A 20,543-nucleotide genomic window follows, 5' to 3' on the forward strand; every position below is an offset into this window, starting at 1 on the left:
TGGCTAAGTGAGTTAGATTCCCAGGAGTGATTTTTATGTTTTTGAGTATTTTGTGTCCTCTACCCCACCCCACCCCCCATCCACCATGCTGGGGATCCAACCCAGGGCCTTATGTGCTCAGTAGCTCCTGGTCTTGGCTTTGATTATTTTTTATTTTGTTTTGGGGCCATCCTTGGCCATGCTCAACGATTACTCCGGGCTCTGCACTCAGGAATTACTCCTGGCGGTGCTCAGAGGATTCTATGGTTAACTGGGGATCGAACCTGGGTTGTCTGGGTGCATGGCAAGCTTTCCCCTTGACTTTGGTTTTTGACGCCCCCTAGTGGTGAAAGCATAGACTTGGCTTCGTTCCAGGATGATGGGCCTGGCCTATTTTATTTTTTTCCTGAGATCACCGGAACCTGAGGCAGAGGTGAGGGTCACCCCCATTTCCCTGCGCTTATCTCTTCCGTCCAGCTGTCCTCCTAAGTCTTGGAGTCGGGGAGAGCTCGGTGCTTCCCCCAAACCGGGTTCCAGGCAGACCTGAAGCTGTATTCCCCGGTCGGGTGGGGCCCCTTCCAGGAAGCAGATATTGTCCCCCCCCAAATTCCACACCCTCCCAAAGGCTGTGCAAACCCCACTTCTGCAGGAGGGACATTAGCACTCCGCAGATCCCTCATCTTCAAGGGTGTATCCCAGGGCCGGGGCCATAGAACAAGAAGGTGCAGATCCGGGTTCAAGCCACAGCACCCTGTAGGGTGCCTTGAACATTGCCAGGAATGATAACTGGGGGCAGAGCCAGAAGTAAGTCCTGTGCATCGCGCTGGGGGAGTGTTGCTCAAAATACTTTGACTTCAGCCCCTGGTTTGGCTTGTGCCTCAGTTTACCCCAGCCTGCCTTTTTTGTTTGTTTTTGGGCCACATCCAGTGACGCTCAGGGGTTACTTCTGGCTATGCCCTCAGAAATCGCTCCTGGCTTGGGGAACCATATGGGATGCCAGGGAATCGAACTGAGGTCTGTTCTCTGTGCCACCGCTCCATCCACCTCTAGCCTGCTATTTATTTATTTATTTATTTACTTATTTATTTTTGTTTTTTGGGTCACACCCAGCGGTGCTCAGGGGCCACTCCTGGCTGTCTGCTCAGAAATAGCTCCTGGCAGGCACGGGGGACCACATGGGACACCGGGATTCGAACTAACCACCCTTGGTCCTGGATCGGCTGCTTGCAAGGCAAACACTGCTGTGCTATCTCTCCAGGCCCTCCTGCCTGCTTTTTAACTGGGTGTCTCCTAATTCTAAACACGGACAGAGCCATTGACACCACCCCCATGGTACCCAACCCCCAAAGCATAAGGAGTGAACAGCTGCTGGTTCATTAATGTTTTCCCCCCCCAGTCTTCTGGGAACATGGAGAACCAGAGAGAGGGAGAGGGAGGGGGGGGGAGAGAGAGACAGAGACAGAGACAGAGAGAGAGAGAGAGAGAGAGAGAGATACAGACTTGCTGGACATCTTTGCACAAGTGACCACTCTAAGTACATACTTCAGGGTTTGCAGGCAATCGACCTGGGTTCGATCCTGGCACCCCATAAAGTCTCCTGAGCCTGCCAGAAGTGATTTCTCAGCACAGAGCTGGGAGTAACCCCTGGGAGTAACCTCTGGGTGTGTCCCCAAACTGGAAAATGCACGAAGGCACACGCGCACACATACTATACACAAAAAAGGATAGGAATGGTCACAAGGTGCCCCCCCCCATTCCAGGCTCCCCATCTCTGTGTCATAGTATTCTTTATTGCATTGGGGAAAAGTGAGGCTGGCCATCAGGTACTTTTCATAAGGGTGTTTGGGAGCCTTTATAGGAGCAGAGGCCTAAGAGAGGGGCTTTTGCCCTGCAGAGATGGGGGCTCTGGGCTCCAAAGTCAGGCTTCTCCAGCTGGGATCCTTGATGGAGGACAAAGAGAAAATAGGTTGGACTCCTCGATATCACCCGCTGGGCCCCTGCTTCCCTGGGTCGAGGAAAGTGTGTGTGGGGAAACTGAGGCAGAGCCATGGGCTGAGCTTACCCATCCTTCACAGGGTCTTGGGGGGAGCCCAGGTCTGTCCCACATCTGCCGCAGTGTCGCTCAGGCTGTATGCTTTTTCGGGGTACCAGCCAGCAGCTGGCACAGCGGGTACCATATTTCTTGTATCTGAGGGTACAGGAATTGGAGCCTCAGAAAGGGTCCTGGGAAGGGGCACACGATTCTTGGGGACATAGCCTCTTCCCGCCCCTACCCACACACAGGATAGGCAGGGACAAATTTGGGGGACCCCACCCCAACTCATCCTGTCTGCTGACAACCTGATCCCGCAGGCGTTGCAAAGTGGGGTTCCATCCTCTGCATCCCTCCAGAGGGGGGTCCTCTGGGTTCGACAGGATGCACAGGATCGGGGTACTTGTGAACAAAAGAACAAAAGAATAAAAGAACAAAAGGCAAAGGAGAGGGGTCAGAGTTTGGGCTCAGGAAGGTGGTCCTTACCAGGGCAGTTTTTAGGGGCCCTCCTCTGGGTGAAGGCACCCATTTTTCTGGATTCAGGCCAGCCCTGGTAGTTATGAGTTCCCAGGGAGACATATGGCACAGCAGGAATCCGGGGGTGGGTGACTCAGCCTTGGGGGAAGGGGGCACTCGAGTTCTCCCCAGAAGATCTAACTGGGGAGGCGGGGTGGGGAGAAAGACAAGGAGAGGAGGAACTCTTGTCTCCCCGAAATATTTATAGCTCCCGAGTCCTCACACTCACCCAATGCCTCGCTGCTTCCTAGGTTGATCTCAGGACTCCTGGGGGGATCAGAGGGGGGACTGTGGGAGCTGGAGCTATTGTTGCAGGGCAGGCTGGAGGAAATAAGGCATCAGGGTATGGGTGCTGCCCACCTCAGACCACGGCAGCCCCCATGAACTCCTTTTTCTATTTTTCTTTTTTTCTACTTTTTCTATGTCAGTTTCTTTTTAGAATATTTGGGGGGGGGGCATACCTGGCCATGTTCAGGGCCTACTCCTGGCTCTGTGCTCAGGAATCATTCCTAGCAGTGATCTTTGTGGTGCCAAGGGTGGTACTTGGGTCAGCCATGTGCAAGGCCAGCACTTCCCCACTGTGCTATAGAACTGGTCCCTGCTTTTTGAATTTTTCATTATTTGGCCACACTGAAAGTGCTCTGCACTCCTGTCTGGGATTGGGGGACCTTCTGGGATACTAGGATTGAACCTGGGTCAGCAGCCTGAAAGGCAAAGGGTCTATTCACTATCCTGTCTCTCTAGCCTCAATGTTTTTTTTTTTTTTGTTTTTGTTTTTTGGGGGGGGGGGAAGAGGCAGGCCAGGTGGAGTTTGACAGCTATGGGGTGCTGGGGAGAATAACAGGATCTGGAGCCAATGTCTACGCCCTGAAGCTATTTTCTGCCCTCTCCTGGTTTTCTGGTTTTCTGGGTTGCTTTTCTCTTCCAGCTACACCAGTGATGTGGAGATTACTCCGGGCTCTATACTCAGGAATCACTCCTGAGGGTGCTCAGAGGACCACCTGGGATGCCGGGGATCGAACCCAGGGCACCTACTGTGCTATGGGTCCAGCTCCAAACCCTAGTCTCTCATTTGTTTGTTTGTTTATTTTGGGGGGGTTGGGCCACAGCCAGTGGCACTTAGAGCTCTGAGCTCAGAAATCTCTGGTGGCAGGCTTGGGGGGACCATAAGGGATGTCAGAGATCAAACCTGGGTCCATCCTGGGTCGGCCTTGTGCATGGCAAACACCTTACCACTGTGCTTTCGCTATGGCCTATTATAGTCCCTCATTTGAATGCAGAACCTAGGGATCCTGGTTTAAAGAAGCCTGGGCCAGCCCCGAGGGGTACAATCTCACCCCCCATCCTAGCCTGATACTGGTCACTGTGCCTCAGTTTCCACACCTGTAAAACGAGCTCATGAGGCTCAGGTGGTTCTGAGGGCGGCTGTAATACCCATGGGTATTACAGGAGACAGCCAGGAAGGATCTTAAAGCAGGGTTAGTCCACCTAGGGGTTCTTTAAGGGCATTGGGTCCCCCACTTGCCAGGAGGGACACTGCTCAGTCTGGGCCATTTTAAAGCGGGAGATGAGGCTATGGGGGGGATCCCTGATGGGTGCCCCCAGTTGCCTCTCAGAGGTGGTTCCCCCCCTACCTGTAACTGGGCACAATCTTCAAGCTGGCATCCGGTTTCATCTCGAACCTCAGAATCACCCCCAGAAACTGGGGGTCCTCGGGCTCAGCACCTGGCTTGGGGCATGACTGCTTGCGAGGTCTCCTCTGGCCCAGGATTTCAGGGCCGGGGGTTTCCGGAAATTCCGGGTGGCCGAGTTGGAGGTCAGGCAGATGATGGGCTGGAGTCTGCATGACCTGGGCATTCCGGGCCACAGCCGAGGATCCCAGACGGCCACCAGCCAGTGGGAACTCCCAGCAGGGCCCTGTCGAGGTGGGGATGACACCACACAGCCCCTGGGCTGCCTCCCGAAAGAAGCACAGTGCTGCCACAGCTTCCTCTCGGGCAGGCCAAGACCTGGGGACAGGGGGTCGGGTCAGGCAGTCGTAGGGGACAATCACACAGGCTCCCATAAGGTTGGAGAAGCTGCCTGACCTCTGACCTCCCGGATAACCCCAAATATTCACAGAAGGCTGAGGGAACGGGACCAGAATCTCATCTTGGTCAGCCCTCGGGGATAACTCACATGGCAACCCCTGGGTGACCCTGGGTACCGGGGGTCATAACCCCCTTGGCCACTGGGCCCCATGGGGGTATGTGGGCTGGGGGAGGGGCATGGCAGGAGGAACCTGCTCCCTTTTTTTTTTTTTCTTTTTTCATTTTTGGGTCACACTCGGCATCGCTCAGGGGCCACTCCTGGATCTACGCTCAGAAATCGCCCCTGGCAGGCTTGGGGGACCATATGGGATGCCAGGATTCAACCCACCGTCCTTCTGCTCGCAAGGCAAACGCCTTACCTCCATGCTACCTCTCCGGGCCCTCTGTTTTATTTTTGGGCCACATCAGGCGGTGCTCAGAGGTTACTCCGGGCTCTAAGCTGGGGGATCACTCTTGGGGAAGCTCAGTGGTGGTAGGGGGACCCTCTGGGATGCTGAGGATCGAACCCGAATCAGCTGCATGCACGGCAAACGCCCTCCCCGCTGGGCCCGGGCTCGGGCTTTCCGCACCTGCCACTGCTTCTGAGTCCTATTGGATTCCGCGGGGTCTGTTGGGCCGGGTGTCCCCGCATTGAGTCGGGGTGCAAGCACCAAGCGGCTTGTGAGTCTCCCTGCACCAAGTCCGAGCGGTCCGCGCCCATCTGAGCCTCCATCGCGGCCCCCACAGCTTCTCCCGGGCCCTGATCTCACCAGGCCCCACCAGGCGTCCCCCCACCCCGCCCCCTGCTCGTCCCTATGAGTCGCACCTGGGTGGATGGGTAGAGCCCGTGGGTAGCTGCGTCGAGCTCCACCTGCGCAGGGCGGAGCTGGGCAGCAACTTGTAGGCCCCGCAAGCCCACCCTTTCCGGCGTGCACACCCCCTGCGTGCCGAGAGAGAGCGCCCCCCGAGGAGGATCGCCCCAGACCCTGCAAATCGCTACGCCATGTCTGTGGGGCGGGGCCTGGGCACGCTCACCCACGTAGGTTCTGGCCTTCCGGAAGAGGGGGCTCCCAGATGCAGCCTAGGGGGGCGATCTGGGTCCCATCCCAGGCATCCCAGAGGGTCCCCAATATCATCACTAGCACTGTGCTCCCCCAAGAGTGATCCCTGAGCACAAAGCCAGGAGTCGAGCCCTGAACATCTCATTTCAGGGTGCGATCCTCCAAAAGATCGGTTAGGCCGGGAAGGAAAAATAAGATAAAAAGAGGGGGGCCCGGAGAGATAGCACAGTGGTGTTTGCCTTGCAAGCAGCCGATCCAGGACCAAAGGTGGTTGGTTCGAATCCCGGTGTCCCAGATGGTCCCCCGTGCCTGCCAGGAGCTATTTCTGAGCAGACAGCCAGGAGTAACCCCTGAGCACCACCGGGTGTGGCCCAAAAAAACAAAACAAACAAACAAACAAAAAAGATAAAAAGAGGGGGTGAGTGTTGGTGAGCTTCCATGCATCCGAGATAAGCAACATGCTGCAGGTCGAGTCCATTTTACTGCGTCTTTAATTCGGTTCCACCCTCTCCCCAGATCTCGGGCTCAGCCGACGGGGCGTACAATACAAAGTGGGGCGTCCTCCGGGGTCCCAGACCCCAAGGGAGCACGTGCAATCGACTCTGGAGGGAGGAGGGCATGCGCCTGTGGCCTTGGGCCCTTCGCCAGGCGGAGGGGAGGCGCGGTGTGGCAGGCCCGGCCAGGCCCGGGGGTGCCCCGTCGGGTCAGTGGGGCTTGGGGACGTGGCCGTCCACGTAGAAATTGCGCGTGATCCGGGGCAGCGTGAACTCCGCGCCTTCCAGCTCCGGGCTGAGGAGGATCTGGCAGCCCAGTCTCGAGTTCTCCTGCAGGAGGGGGGCCATGTCCAGCATGTCGTCCTCCCTGTGGCGGGGGAGCGGCGGTGAGGCGCAGGCTGCAGCCCTCCCGACGCCGCCAGGGAAAGGCCGGATCACCTCACCTCTCGTCGGGCTCCGGCAGGAGGGCCAGGTGGGCCTCGCTCACGTAGACGTGGCAGGTGGAGCAGGCCAGGGATGCTTCGCAGGCACCTGCAGGGAGCAAAGGAACAGGGGAAGGTTTAGCATAGGCCTGCCGGGCCTCTCCTGCAGCTTGGCGGGAGGGCAGTCATTTTGTTGGCCTGGTTAGGCCCAGGCCCTTCCCGCGCGGGCCTATCTATACATAGGGGGCCGTTCCTAGGTATAGGCCGCTTACAAGGATCAACTGATCTGAAATCTAGCAAAGGTTTGATTTTATCCCCCCCCCCAAATAAAATGCAACTATGTAGGGGTGCATTGTATAGGTCAAAATATTTGTATAGGACAAAATAGGGTGCTTGACTTTCATGCAGCCCCCCCCCCAAAACCTGCAAGCCCCTACCAGAAGGGACATCAGAAGGGGTTGGAGCAATAGTACGGTGCTCGGGAGGTGGTTTGCCTAGAATGCAACGGACCCTGCTTTGATCCTCGACAAAACATATGGTCCCCTGAGCCTGCCAGGAGTAATTTCTGAGCGCAGAGCTACGAGTAACCACTGAGCAGTGGCCCAAAAACAAGGATGATAACAACAACAAAACAATAAACCCAGCTTTTCCTTGGGTCTGGGAGATGCTTTCCTCCACTCAACCATTCCACCAGGGACTACTGAGTGTGGCCTCGATGCCAAAATAAAAAAGTACTTAAGTAAAACAGTCCCAGACAAGACATCAACCCCAGGCTGGTGGGTTCTAGAACTAAATTTAAGATGTATTTGCCATGTCCCTCAGGCCAATTGCTAATCAGATCCTATTATAGACTCGTTTCTTTTTTTTTTTAACTTTATTTTTATTGATTGTTTTTTATTGGGAGGGGCCACACCCGGTGACACTCAGTTGTTACTCCTGGCTATGCGCTCAGAAATCACCCCTGGCTTGGGGGACCATATGGGACGCCGGGGGATCCAACCGAACTGAGGTCTATCCTAGCCTAGCTCGGGCAAGGCAGATGCCTTATCCTTTGTGCCACTGAGTGGGACCCTGATTGGTTCGTTTTTGGACCACACCCATCGGCGCTCTGGGGTCACTCCTGGTTTCTGCACTCAGAAATCGCCCCTGGCAGGCTGGGGGACCATAGGGGATGCCAGGAATCGAACCCAGTACCTCCCATGTCGGTCGCATGCAAGGCAAATGCTCTACCGCTGTACTTTCTCTCTGGACCCTATAGAGTAGTTTCTGAGGACCACATATCTATCATAGTTACACATATAATTACAGGCTTACTTTTGGTCTGATGGTTCCAAGAGATTATTGTGAAGCAACTCAGGTCAGGTCAATTGCTTTATGCTCAGAAACTACTCTTGGCAGGCTGGGAGGGGGGTCACGTGGGAACCTGGGGATCAAACCTGTTTGGCTACATGCAAGGCAAATGCCCTCCCTGCTATGCTATCACTCCGGCCCCTCAGTTCAACCTTTTTTTTTTTTTTTTTTTGGTCTTTGGGCCACACCCAGTGATGCTCAGGGGTTACTCCTGGCTATGCACTCAGAAATCACTCCTAGCTTGGGGGACCAGATGGGAAGCCGGGGGATCAAATTGTGGTCTGTCCTAGGTTATCCCCGTGCAAGACAAATGCCTACAGCTTGTGCCATCCATCCAGCCCAACTTCCTCCTTCTTTTTTTTTGTTTTTTGGGCCACACCCGGTAGCACTCAGGGTTACTCCTGGCTCTATGCTCGGAAATTGTTCCTGGCATGCTTGGGGGACCATATGGGATGCTGGGAATCGAACCCAGGTCCACCGTGGGTCTGCCTCGTTCAAGGCAATGCCCTATCACCATGCTATCTCTCAGGCCCCAGTTCAACCTTCTTAGCCTTTTTCCCTGTTGTGCACTGGCTTGACACAAGCCCAACAATCAATACTCGGCAAGAGAAGCTGGAGAGGGGATTCCAAGGGTGGGTTTGTGTTCTTTTTATGCAGAAACCATCTCCAGCACCCCATGATGCTGTGTCCATGGGGTGTGTCCACCCCAGCATTGTGTCCACAAACCCTAATCGCCTAAGAAAGGGTGATTTCTGAGCATGGCTGGATGTGGCATCTCCCCCAAACCAAAAGAACATCTTTAATTCAGTGGTGGCCCGATCTGAACTCCTATTTTGCCATTTTACGTTCTTGGACCAGTCTTCCTCAACCCACTGGTGCTTCAGCTTGTGTTAATTAATTTGTGTTAATTAAGCCACATTCAAGTGTGGGCCACAGGTGGTAAAGCTAGCAGGCCTCCCACGGAGCGATTCCTCACACAGCAAAGATTTCCCCAAAGACAGAGTAACGCCTACTCCGATCTTTTTTTCCTCCACAATACCTATTTAATTCTAGTTATGTCTACACACCCACCATGCCTGACAACTGGTTGGGAACAAAACATATAGGGTTTCTGCTGATTCTGGGAAGAGATGACAAGGAAGTGCTCTGAGGACAATAGAATGAAATGGGAGAGGGGCATAGGGCCAACGGAGCGGGGAAGGGCATAAGGGGTGGACAATGACATTGAGTCATGCAGGAGGAGATGCGGTCACAGAGATTGCAAAGCCCTGGGACAGAAGCCAGCTGGACATAGGAAAAGCAGGTGTGGCTGGTCAAGGGGAGGAGAACTGGGTTTCTCAGAAGGTAGGGCTAGTTGAGGAAATTCTAATATAGTCACAAGCGCTCAGAGGCTCAAAAGGTGAGCAGGGGATGAGGCATTGCTCAGCTGGCTGAACAAAAGGGATGCATGAGATAGGGGTGATGAGTGGGTTTCTTTTTCCTTTTCTCTTTTTGTTTATGGGGTGGGAGAAGGCCCTGCTAAGTGGTGCTCAGGGCATACTCCTAACTCTGCACTGAGGGATCACACTTCTGGCTGGGCTCAGGGGACCCGATGGGCAGCGGAAGGTCGGACCTGGGTCGGACTCGTGTGTTTTTTACTTAAACCCAGAAGCACTTCCCCAACTGTCGGGGCCCGGCTCCCACCTTCCAGGTCTATCCCATGGCGCTGGGCGAGGTGCAAGACACTGTCTCCGACTTTGCCGCTGACTGGAATCCGTTGGCCTGAGCGGTCGACGAACACCACGTTCACCCTGGGGACAGATAGAAATGCGGGCGCCCGGCTGCTGTCAGGGCATGGGGGTGGGATCAGAGCACCGGGGTCCGGGCGCCACAGGGACTGGGGGGAAGGAGACTTGAGGGGACCCGGGGATGAGCTGCAGGCCAAGGTGGAGGGCTGGAAGGGGCTCGTGGGGCGGAGCCTGCAGGATCCCGACCCCAGAACCTGCACACTCACACGCCCTCGGGCCGCTCCGGGCCGCTGGATTCCTCCCCCGCCGGGCGCAAGCCTGGAAAACACGGTTGGTGAGGGGCCGCGCGGCGCCCCGCGGGTCAACGATGCGCCCCGCTCCCGAGGCGGCCCAGGTACCTGTCACCCGGAACCTCCTGCTGGTCGCCGACGCCTCCCCGGACCCCGAAAACCCCCCGGGCCTGCTCCACCAAGCGTCCCGGGCCACTCGCAGGAACCCAGCACTGACACCGCCCCGGGCCACGGGGGCCGCCATGACAGGTGTCACGTGACGCGGACTGCGCACGCGCAGAGGCGCGCCGGAAACCAGCCAGACCAGACGCCCGTAAAGACTCGAATAGACGCGCCCCACCCAGGCCCATCCGTGTGTCCAAGAACCAGCCACTTGATTTCTTTAAAACCATTTACTTACAAACTTTAATTCAGCGAAAGTCTGTGGGAAGGGAGGAGAGGGACAGGGAAGAGGCCACCCCAGCCCTGAGGTGGGTGGAAGGAGGGGAACTGATGGCCCCGTGGGCAGGTCATCAGCATGGAGTTTCTGGTCACCAGCACTGTGGCCCGTAAATGGGAGGGCCCACTCGTGACCTGGCGGGGGGGGGGGGGGGCGCCCGCGGGGTTGTGTGTGTGTTGGGGCGCCCGGGACCAGGTCCAGTGGAGTCAGCCAAGATCAGTGAATAAACCCGAGTGGGCACACACCCGGAACAGGCTGGTTCAAGAGGCTGCTCCCAGCCCTACACCCGGCGTTTGGGGGCTGGTTCGCAGAGATGCAGGTCGGGGCCTCTGAGAAAAGAAGCCTGAAGCCCAACCAGAGCTGTTTGGTCCCTAGTCAAGCTCCTGGAGTTCGTGAGAGGCTCTGGCCAGGGTCCAGGCCCGTGGTTTTAAGGCATCATCAGATCAGGGGGGCTGTGGCAGGAAGTGGGGGGGGAGGATTGTGTCAGGCTGGCACCAGGCGGCTGCCAGGACAAATCAATGTCAGGGCTGTAGCCACGGGGAACCATGGCCAGGCAGGGTGCACCTGTAACCGTCAATGTGGTCCAGGGCACCCCCTAATAATGTGGGGTGCCTTGAAGGAGTCAGAAGCAGGGCGGCCTAGATTGTTTACAAAATAAAAAAAAGAGGAGTCTTCAACTCTAGAAAAGAAGTCACTGACGAAAGTTAAAAAAGTGTGTGTGTGTGTGGGGGGGGGACACAGTCTCTGATCCTCACGGGAGGTCAGGGGAAACCTCCAAGGCACTCGAAAGGCCAAGAGACAGGAGTAATGAGCAGGCAAAGACTCCTGGACAGATGGCCAGACGGATGGGAGACAGACGGACATACACAAGCAGATGCAGGGGGAGGGCAGAGCACGCACCGGGCCCCTCCCCACTAAGGCTGCAGGGGGAAGCTGGGTGCCCCTGCAATCCTGGGGCTCCACAATGTTCGGTCAGTCTTTTCTGGGTCTTCTATTAGCGCCAGGAGGAATGATTTAAAAATGAAAAATAAAATAAAATCCCCAAATGCAAGCCCAGAAACCCCCAAAGCAGAGCTCTGTGGGGAGCCAGCAGCTCAGAAAATCCTCTTGCGCTTCAGGTAGGAGTCGGCATAGTGGCCGCCCAGGCCCTGCGAATGCTGGCCCACGTAGCTGCCCTCAGGGCTGGGCTCTGGCGATGGCAGAAGGTGAGAGAAGCTGCGTTTCTGGCCACCCAGTGGGGTCTGGAGATACAGGGCAGGGGGCGGGTCAGGAGCCACCACAAAGGGACCAACGCCCCAACCCGTCTCCCGTGTTCCACCCCATCCCAGTTCGTACCTTCAGCAGATGGCTGTGGCCATTGTGCCCAGGGCTGATCCCCAGGAGTGCTTCACCCGTGCCCAGCGGGGAGGAGCCCACGGCCTGGAGATGGGGAGGAAGGACAGAGTCGGGAGGGGGTTCAAGGGCGCTGACGGAGGTGCTGACCCTTGGCCCCCAGAATCTGGCAGGCAGATGATACATTCCAAGACTCAATTTTATTTTGTTGTCTTTTTGGCCACAGCCAGCAGCACTCAGGGATTACTCCCGGCTCTGTGCTCAGCAATCACTCGTGGTGGGCTTGGGGGAGCCCATGGGATGTGGAGGATTGAACCCGGGCTGGCCGTGTGCAACGCAAACACTCTTCCTGCTGTGCTATTTCCACGACCCCTCCATAATTTTTTTTTGGGTGGTGCTGGGATGGGAGCAGGGAGAGGACAGAGCCCAACAACACCCCCAGCGCTCACCTTGTTCAGGTTGCTCTGCCTGAGACCAGCCTGCAGGCCACTGGTGAAGTAGGACGTGGGGGAACCCGAGTAGAAATGAGGGAGGGGGCCCCCAGAGCTCCGTTCGCTGAAGCCACTGTGTGGGGGTGACATCTGTGGAAGGGGGAGTGAACCCGTTAGATCTGGTAACAGACAATTCAGCCCCCATCACCACTTCAGAACATGGGGTGATCCTACCACATGAGCTCATCTCTGGGTCAAAGGACAGAAGTGTCAGACCCAGACTGCCCCCTTTGCCCCTACTGTTTGTTTTTCCCTGGGGAAGCCTGGATCTTGCCACTATGGGGCATGATACCACCCAGCAGGGGGGAATCCCTCACGGTCCTCCCACAGCCCACAGAAATGTTGGGGTGCTCTTACTTTGAGGCGGCTGTGCCCAGGGGGGCCAGGAACCGGCTCCCGTGAGTGAGAAAAAAGTCGCCGGGGCGCCACATCCTGTAGCAAAGGGGGACAGGATGGGGAGGGTCACCCTGATGCCACAGGGCAACAGGGGCACAGGAACGTGTGTGTGCGTGAGAGAGAAAGAGCAAGAGAGCTAGAGATTGGGATGTTTCCCCACACTCCACTGGGCCAAGCAGCAGAGGCAGACCCATTGTCTGGGGACAGATGGACAGACAGAATCCCGGGAACAGGTACTCACTGGGGTGTAGTCGATGCCGAAGCTGTCGGGCAGGCACGGCTCGGGGTGCAGGCGGCCCCGCAGAGGGAAGGCCTTGCTACCGCTGCTGCCTGGGGCTGCAAGGTTGGGAGGGGGCCCCTCGGCTGCACGGCCACTTCTCCCAGGGCCCCCCCAGCCCTGGGCCTCCTTACCCGCCAGGCTGCTGGCTGGGAGCAGGCTCTGTAGGTTCAGGTAGGGGTTCAGGGGGATCCTAAAGTCCTTAGGGGGCTCCCCCAGCAGGGACACCTATGGGAAAGTGAGATCCAGATCAGGACAGCTGGGGGTACAGGGTTAGGGGTAGGAAAGGGGGGCCCAGGCCATTGGCCTTACCCCAGAAGGAGTCGGTAGAGGCGTGCTGTCTTTCTGGACACCTCGGAGGCTGGAGCCCCGAACCCCCATCGGGGCAGGGGGTGGAGTGAGCTGGGTGCTTGGGGGGCCCAGGCCCAGACCGTCCCGGTCAGCCCCGGAGGGGCCAAGCAGAGGTGGCAGCAGGGGTGGCGGTTTGCCTCCTCGCCTTGACAGCTTGGGGGACAGGCCCCCCCCTGCAGAGAGGTTGACAGTGTCAGCGGCTGCCACAGCAGCTCCCCCAGTTCATGCAGCCTCAGGGCACCGGCTTACCTGCAGGGACATCGCCCAGGAGTGGGGGTGCCGGTGGGGCCCCGGGCTGGAGGGAGCCAAGAGGTGAATCTCCCAGGATCCCCGGCTTCTGCAGACAGAACAGACAGGTAAAGAAAGAGTGACGCCATGGCCCCAACCACTGTCACCCGGGCTTCACAGTGTCCAGCACACCAGAACCCTTGAGGGGACCTAAAGTGGGGACGAGACTGTCAGGGAACACCACTGGCCACGCCCCCACCTATCAGTCCAGATGGGCCATGCCTACTCAGGGGTCAGCAGACATTGGGGGCACCCTGAGGTGGGGGTTACCTTCTGGCTCTGGGCCTGCAGGGCCAGCTGCAGCAGAGCTGTCGACAGTGCGGGGCTGTTGAGCAGCGGCACAGTGGGGGGTGCACCCAGGAGGCCTGTGGGGAGATCAGAAATGGGCCCAGAGGTCTGGCTGGGAACCCCCCCAACCCTCCACTCCCCAACACGGGTCAGCTTCTCCCCAGGTCTACTTGGGTCTGAGTAGTCCTGTCTGTTCAGGAGACCCCAACTGAGAGGCAAGCCTGGGATGGGGGGGCCCCACTTACCCTGCTTACCCCCTGCACCGCCCTGCAGCAGGGGGTTCAGCAGCAGCTGCAGCGAGGCTGAGGGGCTCAGGTTCTTGAGCAGCTGCAAAAGGTTGGGGTCAGGAAGGAGCCCCTTGCCCCGGTTCAGCGCCTGTAGGGGGGACCAGCAGAAAAGACTCAGGCTCAAGTGCTCCCTGTCACCCCAAGATTGCAGGATGGGGTGTGGAGGGGCACACACTCACCGTAGCCTGGGCAGCAATGAGCGCTGCCAGCATGCTGCGGCCTGGGGGGCCCGGGGCACAGAAGGACACTCGCAAGTGGCCGCCTCCCAGCGCCAGGCCATCTGCCTGCTGCTGAGCCTCCTCGGCCATGGCCGCTGTCTCGAACTCCAGCACCGCAAAACCCTTCAGCTGCCCATCCTGGCCATAGGCGAGCTGCAGGATGAGGGGCCGTGAACTGTCTGGGGGAGCCCTCCATGACCCCCCAAGAATCAGATACAGCCCTGACATGAGAGAGCACCCAAATGGTGGAGACCACAACAGAAACGTGGTCAAAGCCAAGCCAGGCACAGCCTTGACAGAAATGGGAGTGCACAGGGTAGAAGAAAGGAAGCCTGAGGTGCTGTACCTTGGACACCCAGAAATTCAAGGACATGGGAGCAGTCACCCAACTCCATGCCTAGTCCAATGTGGAGTGACTTAGGGGACACAGCCCAAGGTCAGAGAAAAGCAAAGACGAGGAGCACCGCAGAGCTAGGGTCTTGGAGGACTGCCGGGGACTCTCCTATTAGGGCACTGAGACAGCTGACCCTGGGTTCTGTTCTGACCTTAATGGAAATCAGGCTGGCTGCCTATAAGTGCCTTTGGGCCTTTTGGATTTGGGGGGTATCCGGAATGGACTCCGGGAGACTACGATTGCGCCCTCCTTGGGGGCAGACCCTAAGAGGGTCAGGGTGTGATGGGGTTAGAAGGGGGTGAGGGGCAGTGGAGGTATAGCAGAGGTAGGATATGCCCTTCTTCTGGGCAGGAAAGGGCACTAATTCTGGGGTCACGTGGGAGGAATAGCAGGACATGGGCCAGAACCATGTCCAGAACCATGGGGCACCCCGAGGTCAGACTCCCCGACACAACAGAAGCTGGCACGAAGGAGCTGAAGGGACCAAGGACGGTCACCAAGGTCATAGGCAGGCCCTATCAGGGGTCCTCAAACTTTTTAAATAGGGGGCCAGTTCACTGTCCTTCAGACTGTTGGAGGGCCAGATTATAGTAAAAACAAAAATTATGAACAAATTTCTATGTACACTGCATATATCTTATTTAGAAGTGAAGAAACAAAATGGGGATAAATACAATATGTGGCCCGTGGGCCGTAGTTTGAGGACCATTGCCCTAGATCCTGGGGGCGTTAATGACTGCAACAGGTGGGCCTGGCTCTGGAGTATACCCAGAGATGCTGCAGGGGATCCTCCAACCCAGACCCTCACACATAAAGGCTATGCTCCATCACGGAAGTGTCATCTCTGCCCCCTCCACTGAACCCCTTGGTTTGAAGTAGAAATCGAGGCTGTTTCCAGTGGCCAGCCTGAGCCATGTTTGCCCAGCCCAACACCCTGACCCTGACCCTGCCCTTGAGGAAAGGCGCAAACTCATGTCTGTGTAAATTGGGGTAAGGCAGCAACCAGACCCCTTCCTGGGAGCAGAGGGCCCTGTGGGTGAATTCAGCCTGTATACAGGCCTTACTGACAGCTCCTCAGTCACTGCTTTCCCGGAAAGGGAGCCAGGACAAGGCTAAGACAGGACAGCAGAGAAGGTGGGTGCCTTGCACGCAGCAAACTCGGGTTTGATTCCCAGCACTGGAGAAGTGGCCCTGGGCCTGCAGGAGCGAAAGCACAAAGTGTGGAGCCAGGAGTCAGCCCCATGAAGCGAATGAAAAAGGGAAGGAAGAGAGGAAGTGAAGGAGAGAGAACAGAAGAAAAATAAGGAGGGGGGCTGGAGCGATAGTTCAGTGGTAGAGTGTTTGCCTTGCGGGCAGCTGATCCAGGAAGGACCTCGGTTCAATCCCTGGCGTCCCATATGGTCCCCCAAGCCAGGAGCGATTTCTGAGCACATAGCCAGGAGTTACCCCGAGTGTCACCAGGTATGGGCCCAACACACACATACACACATGTACGCATGCACGCGCGTGGAAGGAAGTAGGGAAGGAAGGGAGGGAGTAAGAGAAAGGGTCAGAGTGATAGCACAGCAAGGAGGGCGTCTGCCTTGCACGTGGATGACCCGGGTTCGATCCCTGGCATCCCATATGGTCCCCCAAGCCTGACAGGAGTGATTTCTGAGCACAGAACCAGGAGTAACCCATGAGCACCACTGGATGTGCCCCTCAAAAAAGAAAAGTGAGGGAAGAATGAAGGAAGGAGAACGGGAGAAGGAAGGGAAGAAGGGGGAAGGCTGCCCACCTGGCCAGCGGCCCCCACCGGCTCACCTGGCAGAAGGTGGGCGTGTGCACGGCTGAGAGCGCCCGGCGCAGGGCCTCAATGTCACTGAAGCCGGCAGGCAGGTGGTCCACACAGAGGCAGCGCGAGTGCAGCAGCGCGGGCGTGAGCTGGGCCGCGTCGCTCCAGTGCACGTAGAGGGTACGGCGGCCCAGGCGGCGGCCCAGCAGGTCGGACTTGGCACGCGCCGCCGAGTCCTTCTTCATGTACTCGGCGAAGCCGTAGCCCTTGGAATGGCCCGTCCGCTCGCTGTACACCAGGAAGCAGCGCTCCAGGCTGCCGAAGGGCCGCACCAGCTCTTCAAACTGCTGCTGCGTGAGGCTGGGCGGCAGGTTGGCCACACACAACAGCGCGTCCGCCGGCTGCAGCTGCACGCTTAGCTCGCTGTCCCGCAGGCGGCTCTGGTGGAAGGCGCTGATGGCCGCCTCTGCCTGCTCCGCATTCAGCAGGGTCACGAAGGCTGCGGGGCAGGAGGTGTGGGTGAGGGGCCTTCCTGCCCAGAACCCCGCTGCCACCAACCCACCGCAGTGATGGCTGCTGAGCACCTGCTCTCTTGGGCTCTGGGTGGGAACAGCCTGAAACGTTTCAGCTCCTGGGGGCAGCTCCAGAGTGCAGTGGAGAGAATCGGCTCTGGCCTGCCACCAAGTCCCTCCCACGATCCGGCCTTGGGATTGCCCTGTTCGATGATCTCCCCAAATTTCCCAGGCCCCAGTTCAGGGGACCAGTTATGTGGGGTTCAGGGGTCCGGCCTAGCTTCTCCTCGGCCTTACTGACCTCTACTCCCAGCCCGAATGTCATCCCCTTTTCAGTGAACACGCACTGTCTGCTTAGCCACAGCCCACCCTTGCCGCCTTTCCTCCCTGAAGCCCACAGTGATTGCAGGGTGGGGGCTCCCCTATACTCTGGAGGGTGAAGCCTGGGTGACTGACTGGCTGGCTGGGGTGGTGGTGGAAAAGGATGTGTGGGAAGTGGGGTCCTTCAGGATGGTGGGGGTAAGAGGCTGCCTTTCTTGCCCTGTCTCTGGGGCTCTCAGCTGTAAAGATTGTGACCCTCAGCCCCACAAACCTGTTCCCTTGTATTTGTCCACAAAACAGTACTTGAGTTCAAAGTCGCTTAGTAGATCGTGCACTTCCTGCAGAGACAGAACCATGGGGCAGGGTGTTACGGGAACTGAGTGGCACAGGGCATCCTGACAGGGACCAACCCAAAAGGTGGCCTTGTTTCAGAAACCCCAAGGCAGGGAGGAGCCAGAGCACATGGGGAGGGCATTTGCCTTGCACTTGACAGACAGACCCAGGCTCGATCCCCAGCATCCCATATGATTCCCTGAGATAGCCAGCAGTGATCTCTGAGCCCAGAGCCAGGAAGAACCCCTGGGCTTTCCAGGTATGGGAAAAAACAAAAAACAAAAACAAACAAAAAACAGATACCCCGAAGCTGGGGATAGGGTGAGACTCCGAGGAAAGGAGTGTGCTGGGTTTTGTTGCTGGGACTCAGGGTTCCCTAGTCAGCAGCATGAGGTCCCTAGGAAGCAGAAGCAACCTTGGGTACTAGTGGGCATGCCGCTCAAAGTAAACCCACCAATTTGGGCATGGGAAGGCGGCTCAAGGGGCAGCAGTGAGGTCCCCAGCAGAGCTGGGCATGACCCCAATGGCCCCTGGGCATCCCACTGTCTGGCCACAGCCCCACTGGACAGACGATCACTCAGAGGGGCCGCCAGCATGGAGGAGGGGAGATATGTAGAGAGGGAGAGGGAGAGGGAGAGCATGGGATAAGGCATTGGCTGAGCACAGTCGATGTAAGTTCAGTCCCTGGCACCACTTAGAGTCTCCTGAGCCCTGCCAGGAAGGATCCATGAGCATCCTCAGGTGTGTCCAAAAAAGAAAGAAAGAAAGAAAAGAAAGGAAGAGAAGGGGCTGGCAAGATAGCATGGAGGTAAGGTGTTTGCCTTCCATGCAGAAGGATGGTGGTTTGAATCCGGCATCCCATATGGTCCCCCATGCCTGCCAGGGGCGATTTCTTGAGTGTAGAGCCAGGAGTAACCCGAGCACTGCCGGGTGTGACCCAAAAATAAAAATAAAGGAGAAAAGAGAAAGGGGGGGCAGAGAGATAGCACAGCAGGTAGGACATTTGTCTTCGGGGCACCTGGCCCAGGTTCAGTCCCCGGCATCCCATCTGGTCCCCTTGAATCTGCCAGGAGTAACCTCTAAACACCACTGGATGTGGCCCAAAAACAAACAAAAAAGAGGGGCCAAGAGCGATCAGACAGTGGGAAAGGCACTGGCCTTGCACACGGCTGATCCAAGTTCAATCCCTGGCACCCACAGGGTTCTCTGATCCCTACCTGCAGAGCCTGGAGGAAGTCCTGAGCACCAAAAGACAAGGGGAGGAAAAAAAAAAAGGGCGGGGGAGGAGAGTTGAGGGTTTCAGCAAGGGAGCTGCCCTAGGTGGAAGCTCATGCCTGGCAGAGCTGGTGTACAGCAGGCGAGCTCCAGCCTGCCAGCTATTAAGCCCCAAGACACACACTAGTGACTGCAAATATCTGCTCCTAGGGTGGGAGTCCAGAACCCCTGAATCAGCAATAAGGGGCTAATTCCACCACCCTGAATGTGAGGTGTTCAGGTCCCCATTTATAGAGGCATAAATAAATAAATAAATAAGTAAATAAATAAAGCAAGCACAGCAAGGTCAAGATGGAAGCCAGAGGAATGCACTTCCCTGGTGGTACTGCTGGGGTCCATCCAGGAATACCCTAAGCCCAGCGGGAGGGCGGGAGGGTTAAACCCTGGAAACAAAGCCCAGCACCCCACTGGGAAGCAAATGAGTAGGGCCCCCATCTTGGTCTCGGGAAAACAGACCAGGCTCTGCCTAGCCCCGACCGACCGACTGACCTACCAACCGACCAGCTAGGGGTGACCCTTTTAGCCACACCCCTCGCCACCTGGGCTGATACTACCCATCGGCCAGTGCTCAGGTGTGCACTTAAGAGCCTCGGGGGCAGGAAGAAACCAGGCCTGCCAACAGAGGGCAGAGGCAAATAAATCTCTGGGTCCAAAGGGCACACAGGTGCCCTGCCCCTGAAGAGAGGGGGCCCCCCCAGATCTGCACGGAGGGGAGGGGAGAGAAGAGAGAAGAGGACTCTCTCCTAGCCATGAGAATTCACTGCTTTCTACTCCCTTTTCTGCGAGGCCAATGGGCTGGAGACACCCCCCCACAATTAATCCTGGGGATTTGGGGGGGGGGGGGGCTAACAGGAACAGACTCCATTTCCGGCTGCCCAGCAGCGGGGGTATACACACGAGTTTGCTGGGGGTGGGGGGGAATGCAAAAATGCAAGCTCGGTCCACACCACATAAGAGATCGAAATATAGGGGGAGCAGGGGGAACCTCAAAATTTAAATAAATAAACAAAAAAAAGCACAACCAGGGCATGAAGCCACGGAGGGGCCTGATACCAGAGAACCGGGAGGCTTTGCACATTCATTCACAGGTCCCCCCTCGAATCTCCAAGGCCAAGGCCGCCCCCTGGCCCCCCACGCCCTTTGCAATCTCGGCGCTTCCGTGGGGGCCCGGGGTTACCCCAGCAACGGCCACTCCCAGGCCACGCAGCCAGCGCTGCTTCTCGGGGGGCGGGGTGCTTGGATCTTTCATTTTCTGGGGACCCCCCCAACGAGGATCGACGGGCGCCCCTTTGCAAACGCACCCCTTGGCCCCGCGGAAGCGGGGCCTCCCCGTCTGCGCATGCGCACTGGCGCGGGGGTCTTTCCCGCTCGCTCGCTACCTGGTTGGTCACGTCCCCCGGGAGGCCCCGGATCCGTATCTTGCGACGGTTCCGGAACTGGCGCTCGGTGTGTTCCAGGCGCTTCCGGATCTCCTCGGCATCGAGCGGCGGCAGTTCCTCCTCGGGCGCCCGGCGCTCGGCGGCCGACTCGTCGGCGTCCAGCTCGGCGCCGGCCTCGGGGCTCGGCGGGGGCCGATGAGTAACGGGCACGTCGGCCGCCATCTTGAGAGCGCGGCGCCTTCTGGGAC

At 57.6% G+C, this 20,543-nt stretch overlaps 3 protein-coding genes across 4 annotated transcripts; all 3 read right to left on the reverse strand.

Annotated features, from left to right (window-relative positions):
• Window positions 1–2,037: 2,037 nt before the first annotated feature.
• ZGLP1 (zinc finger GATA like protein 1) lies at window positions 2,038–5,329 on the reverse strand. The gene is made up of 5 exons (XM_049788345.1): window positions 5,268–5,329; window positions 4,162–4,536; window positions 2,757–2,848; window positions 2,320–2,413; window positions 2,038–2,167 (listed from the first exon to the last, which is right to left on the reverse strand). The coding sequence occupies exons 1-5, from the start codon at window positions 5,327–5,329 to the stop codon at window positions 2,038–2,040; spliced, it is 753 nt and encodes a 250-aa protein (XP_049644302.1).
• Window positions 5,330–6,146: 817 nt separating this feature from the next.
• Window positions 6,147–10,188, reverse strand: FDX2 (ferredoxin 2). Of its 2 annotated transcripts, none has more exons than XM_049788456.1 (5): window positions 10,049–10,188; window positions 9,917–9,968; window positions 9,607–9,713; window positions 6,595–6,682; window positions 6,147–6,481 (listed from the first exon to the last, which is right to left on the reverse strand). In XM_049788456.1, the coding sequence occupies exons 1-5, from the start codon at window positions 10,182–10,184 to the stop codon at window positions 6,148–6,150; spliced, it is 717 nt and encodes a 238-aa protein (XP_049644413.1). In that variant the 5' UTR covers window positions 10,185–10,188; the 3' UTR covers window position 6,147. The 2 variants fall into 2 exon arrangements, with proteins under 2 accessions (XP_049644413.1, XP_049644414.1); XM_049788457.1 differs by having other exon boundaries at window positions 6,147–6,518.
• Window positions 10,189–11,079: 891 nt separating this feature from the next.
• RAVER1 (ribonucleoprotein, PTB binding 1) lies at window positions 11,080–20,543 on the reverse strand. Its single transcript, XM_049788448.1, has 13 exons — window positions 20,296–20,543; window positions 17,580–17,646; window positions 16,505–16,974; window positions 14,269–14,460; window positions 14,048–14,177; window positions 13,785–13,879; window positions 13,476–13,563; window positions 13,188–13,399; window positions 12,840–13,103; window positions 12,560–12,634; window positions 12,161–12,292; window positions 11,715–11,798; window positions 11,080–11,620 (listed from the first exon to the last, which is right to left on the reverse strand). Exons 1-13 carry the CDS (start codon window positions 20,515–20,517, stop codon window positions 11,474–11,476), a joined length of 2,178 nt encoding a protein of 725 aa, XP_049644405.1. The 5' UTR covers window positions 20,518–20,543; the 3' UTR covers window positions 11,080–11,473.

The sequence above is a fragment of the Suncus etruscus genome, chromosome 15, assembly GCF_024139225.1.
Source record: "Suncus etruscus isolate mSunEtr1 chromosome 15, mSunEtr1.pri.cur, whole genome shotgun sequence".
NCBI lineage: Eukaryota > Metazoa > Chordata > Mammalia > Eulipotyphla > Soricidae > Suncus > Suncus etruscus.

What these genes read in the sequence shown, in the direction of transcription:
- ZGLP1 (XM_049788345.1), bottom strand. Translation starts at nt 5,329, where the DNA reads ATGGAGGCTCAGATGGGCGCGGACCGCTCGGACTTGGTGCAGGGAGAC. An exon ending in AAGATTGTGCCCAGTTACAG is followed by an intron (nt 2,849 to 4,161) that starts GTAGGGGGGGAA and finishes TATTTCCTCCAG; the next exon opens with CCTGCCCTGCAACAATAGCT. An exon ending in AGGAAGCAGCGAGGCATTGG is followed by an intron (nt 2,414 to 2,756) that starts GTGAGTGTGAGG and finishes TTTGTTCACAAG; the next exon opens with TACCCCGATCCTGTGCATCC.
- RAVER1 (XM_049788448.1), bottom strand. Translation starts at nt 20,517, where the DNA reads ATGGCGGCCGACGTGCCCGTTACTCATCGGCCCCCGCCGAGCCCCGAG. An exon ending in CTGGGCACAGCCGCCTCAAA is followed by an intron (nt 12,293 to 12,559) that starts GTAAGAGCACCC and finishes CCCCTTCCACAG; the next exon opens with ATGTCACCCCCACACAGTGG. An exon ending in GCCACAGCCATCTGCTGAAG is followed by an intron (nt 11,621 to 11,714) that starts GTACGAACTGGG and finishes CTGTATCTCCAG; the next exon opens with ACCCCACTGGGTGGCCAGAA.
- FDX2 (XM_049788456.1), bottom strand. Translation starts at nt 10,184, where the DNA reads ATGGCGGCCCCCGTGGCCCGGGGCGGTGTCAGTGCTGGGTTCCTGCGA. An exon ending in CCATGGGATAGACCTGGAAG is followed by an intron (nt 6,683 to 9,606) that starts GTGGGAGCCGGG and finishes TGCTCCCTGCAG; the next exon opens with GTGCCTGCGAAGCATCCCTG. An exon ending in CTGCCGGAGCCCGACGAGAG is followed by an intron (nt 6,482 to 6,594) that starts GTGAGGTGATCC and finishes CCCCTCCTGCAG; the next exon opens with GAGAACTCGAGACTGGGCTG.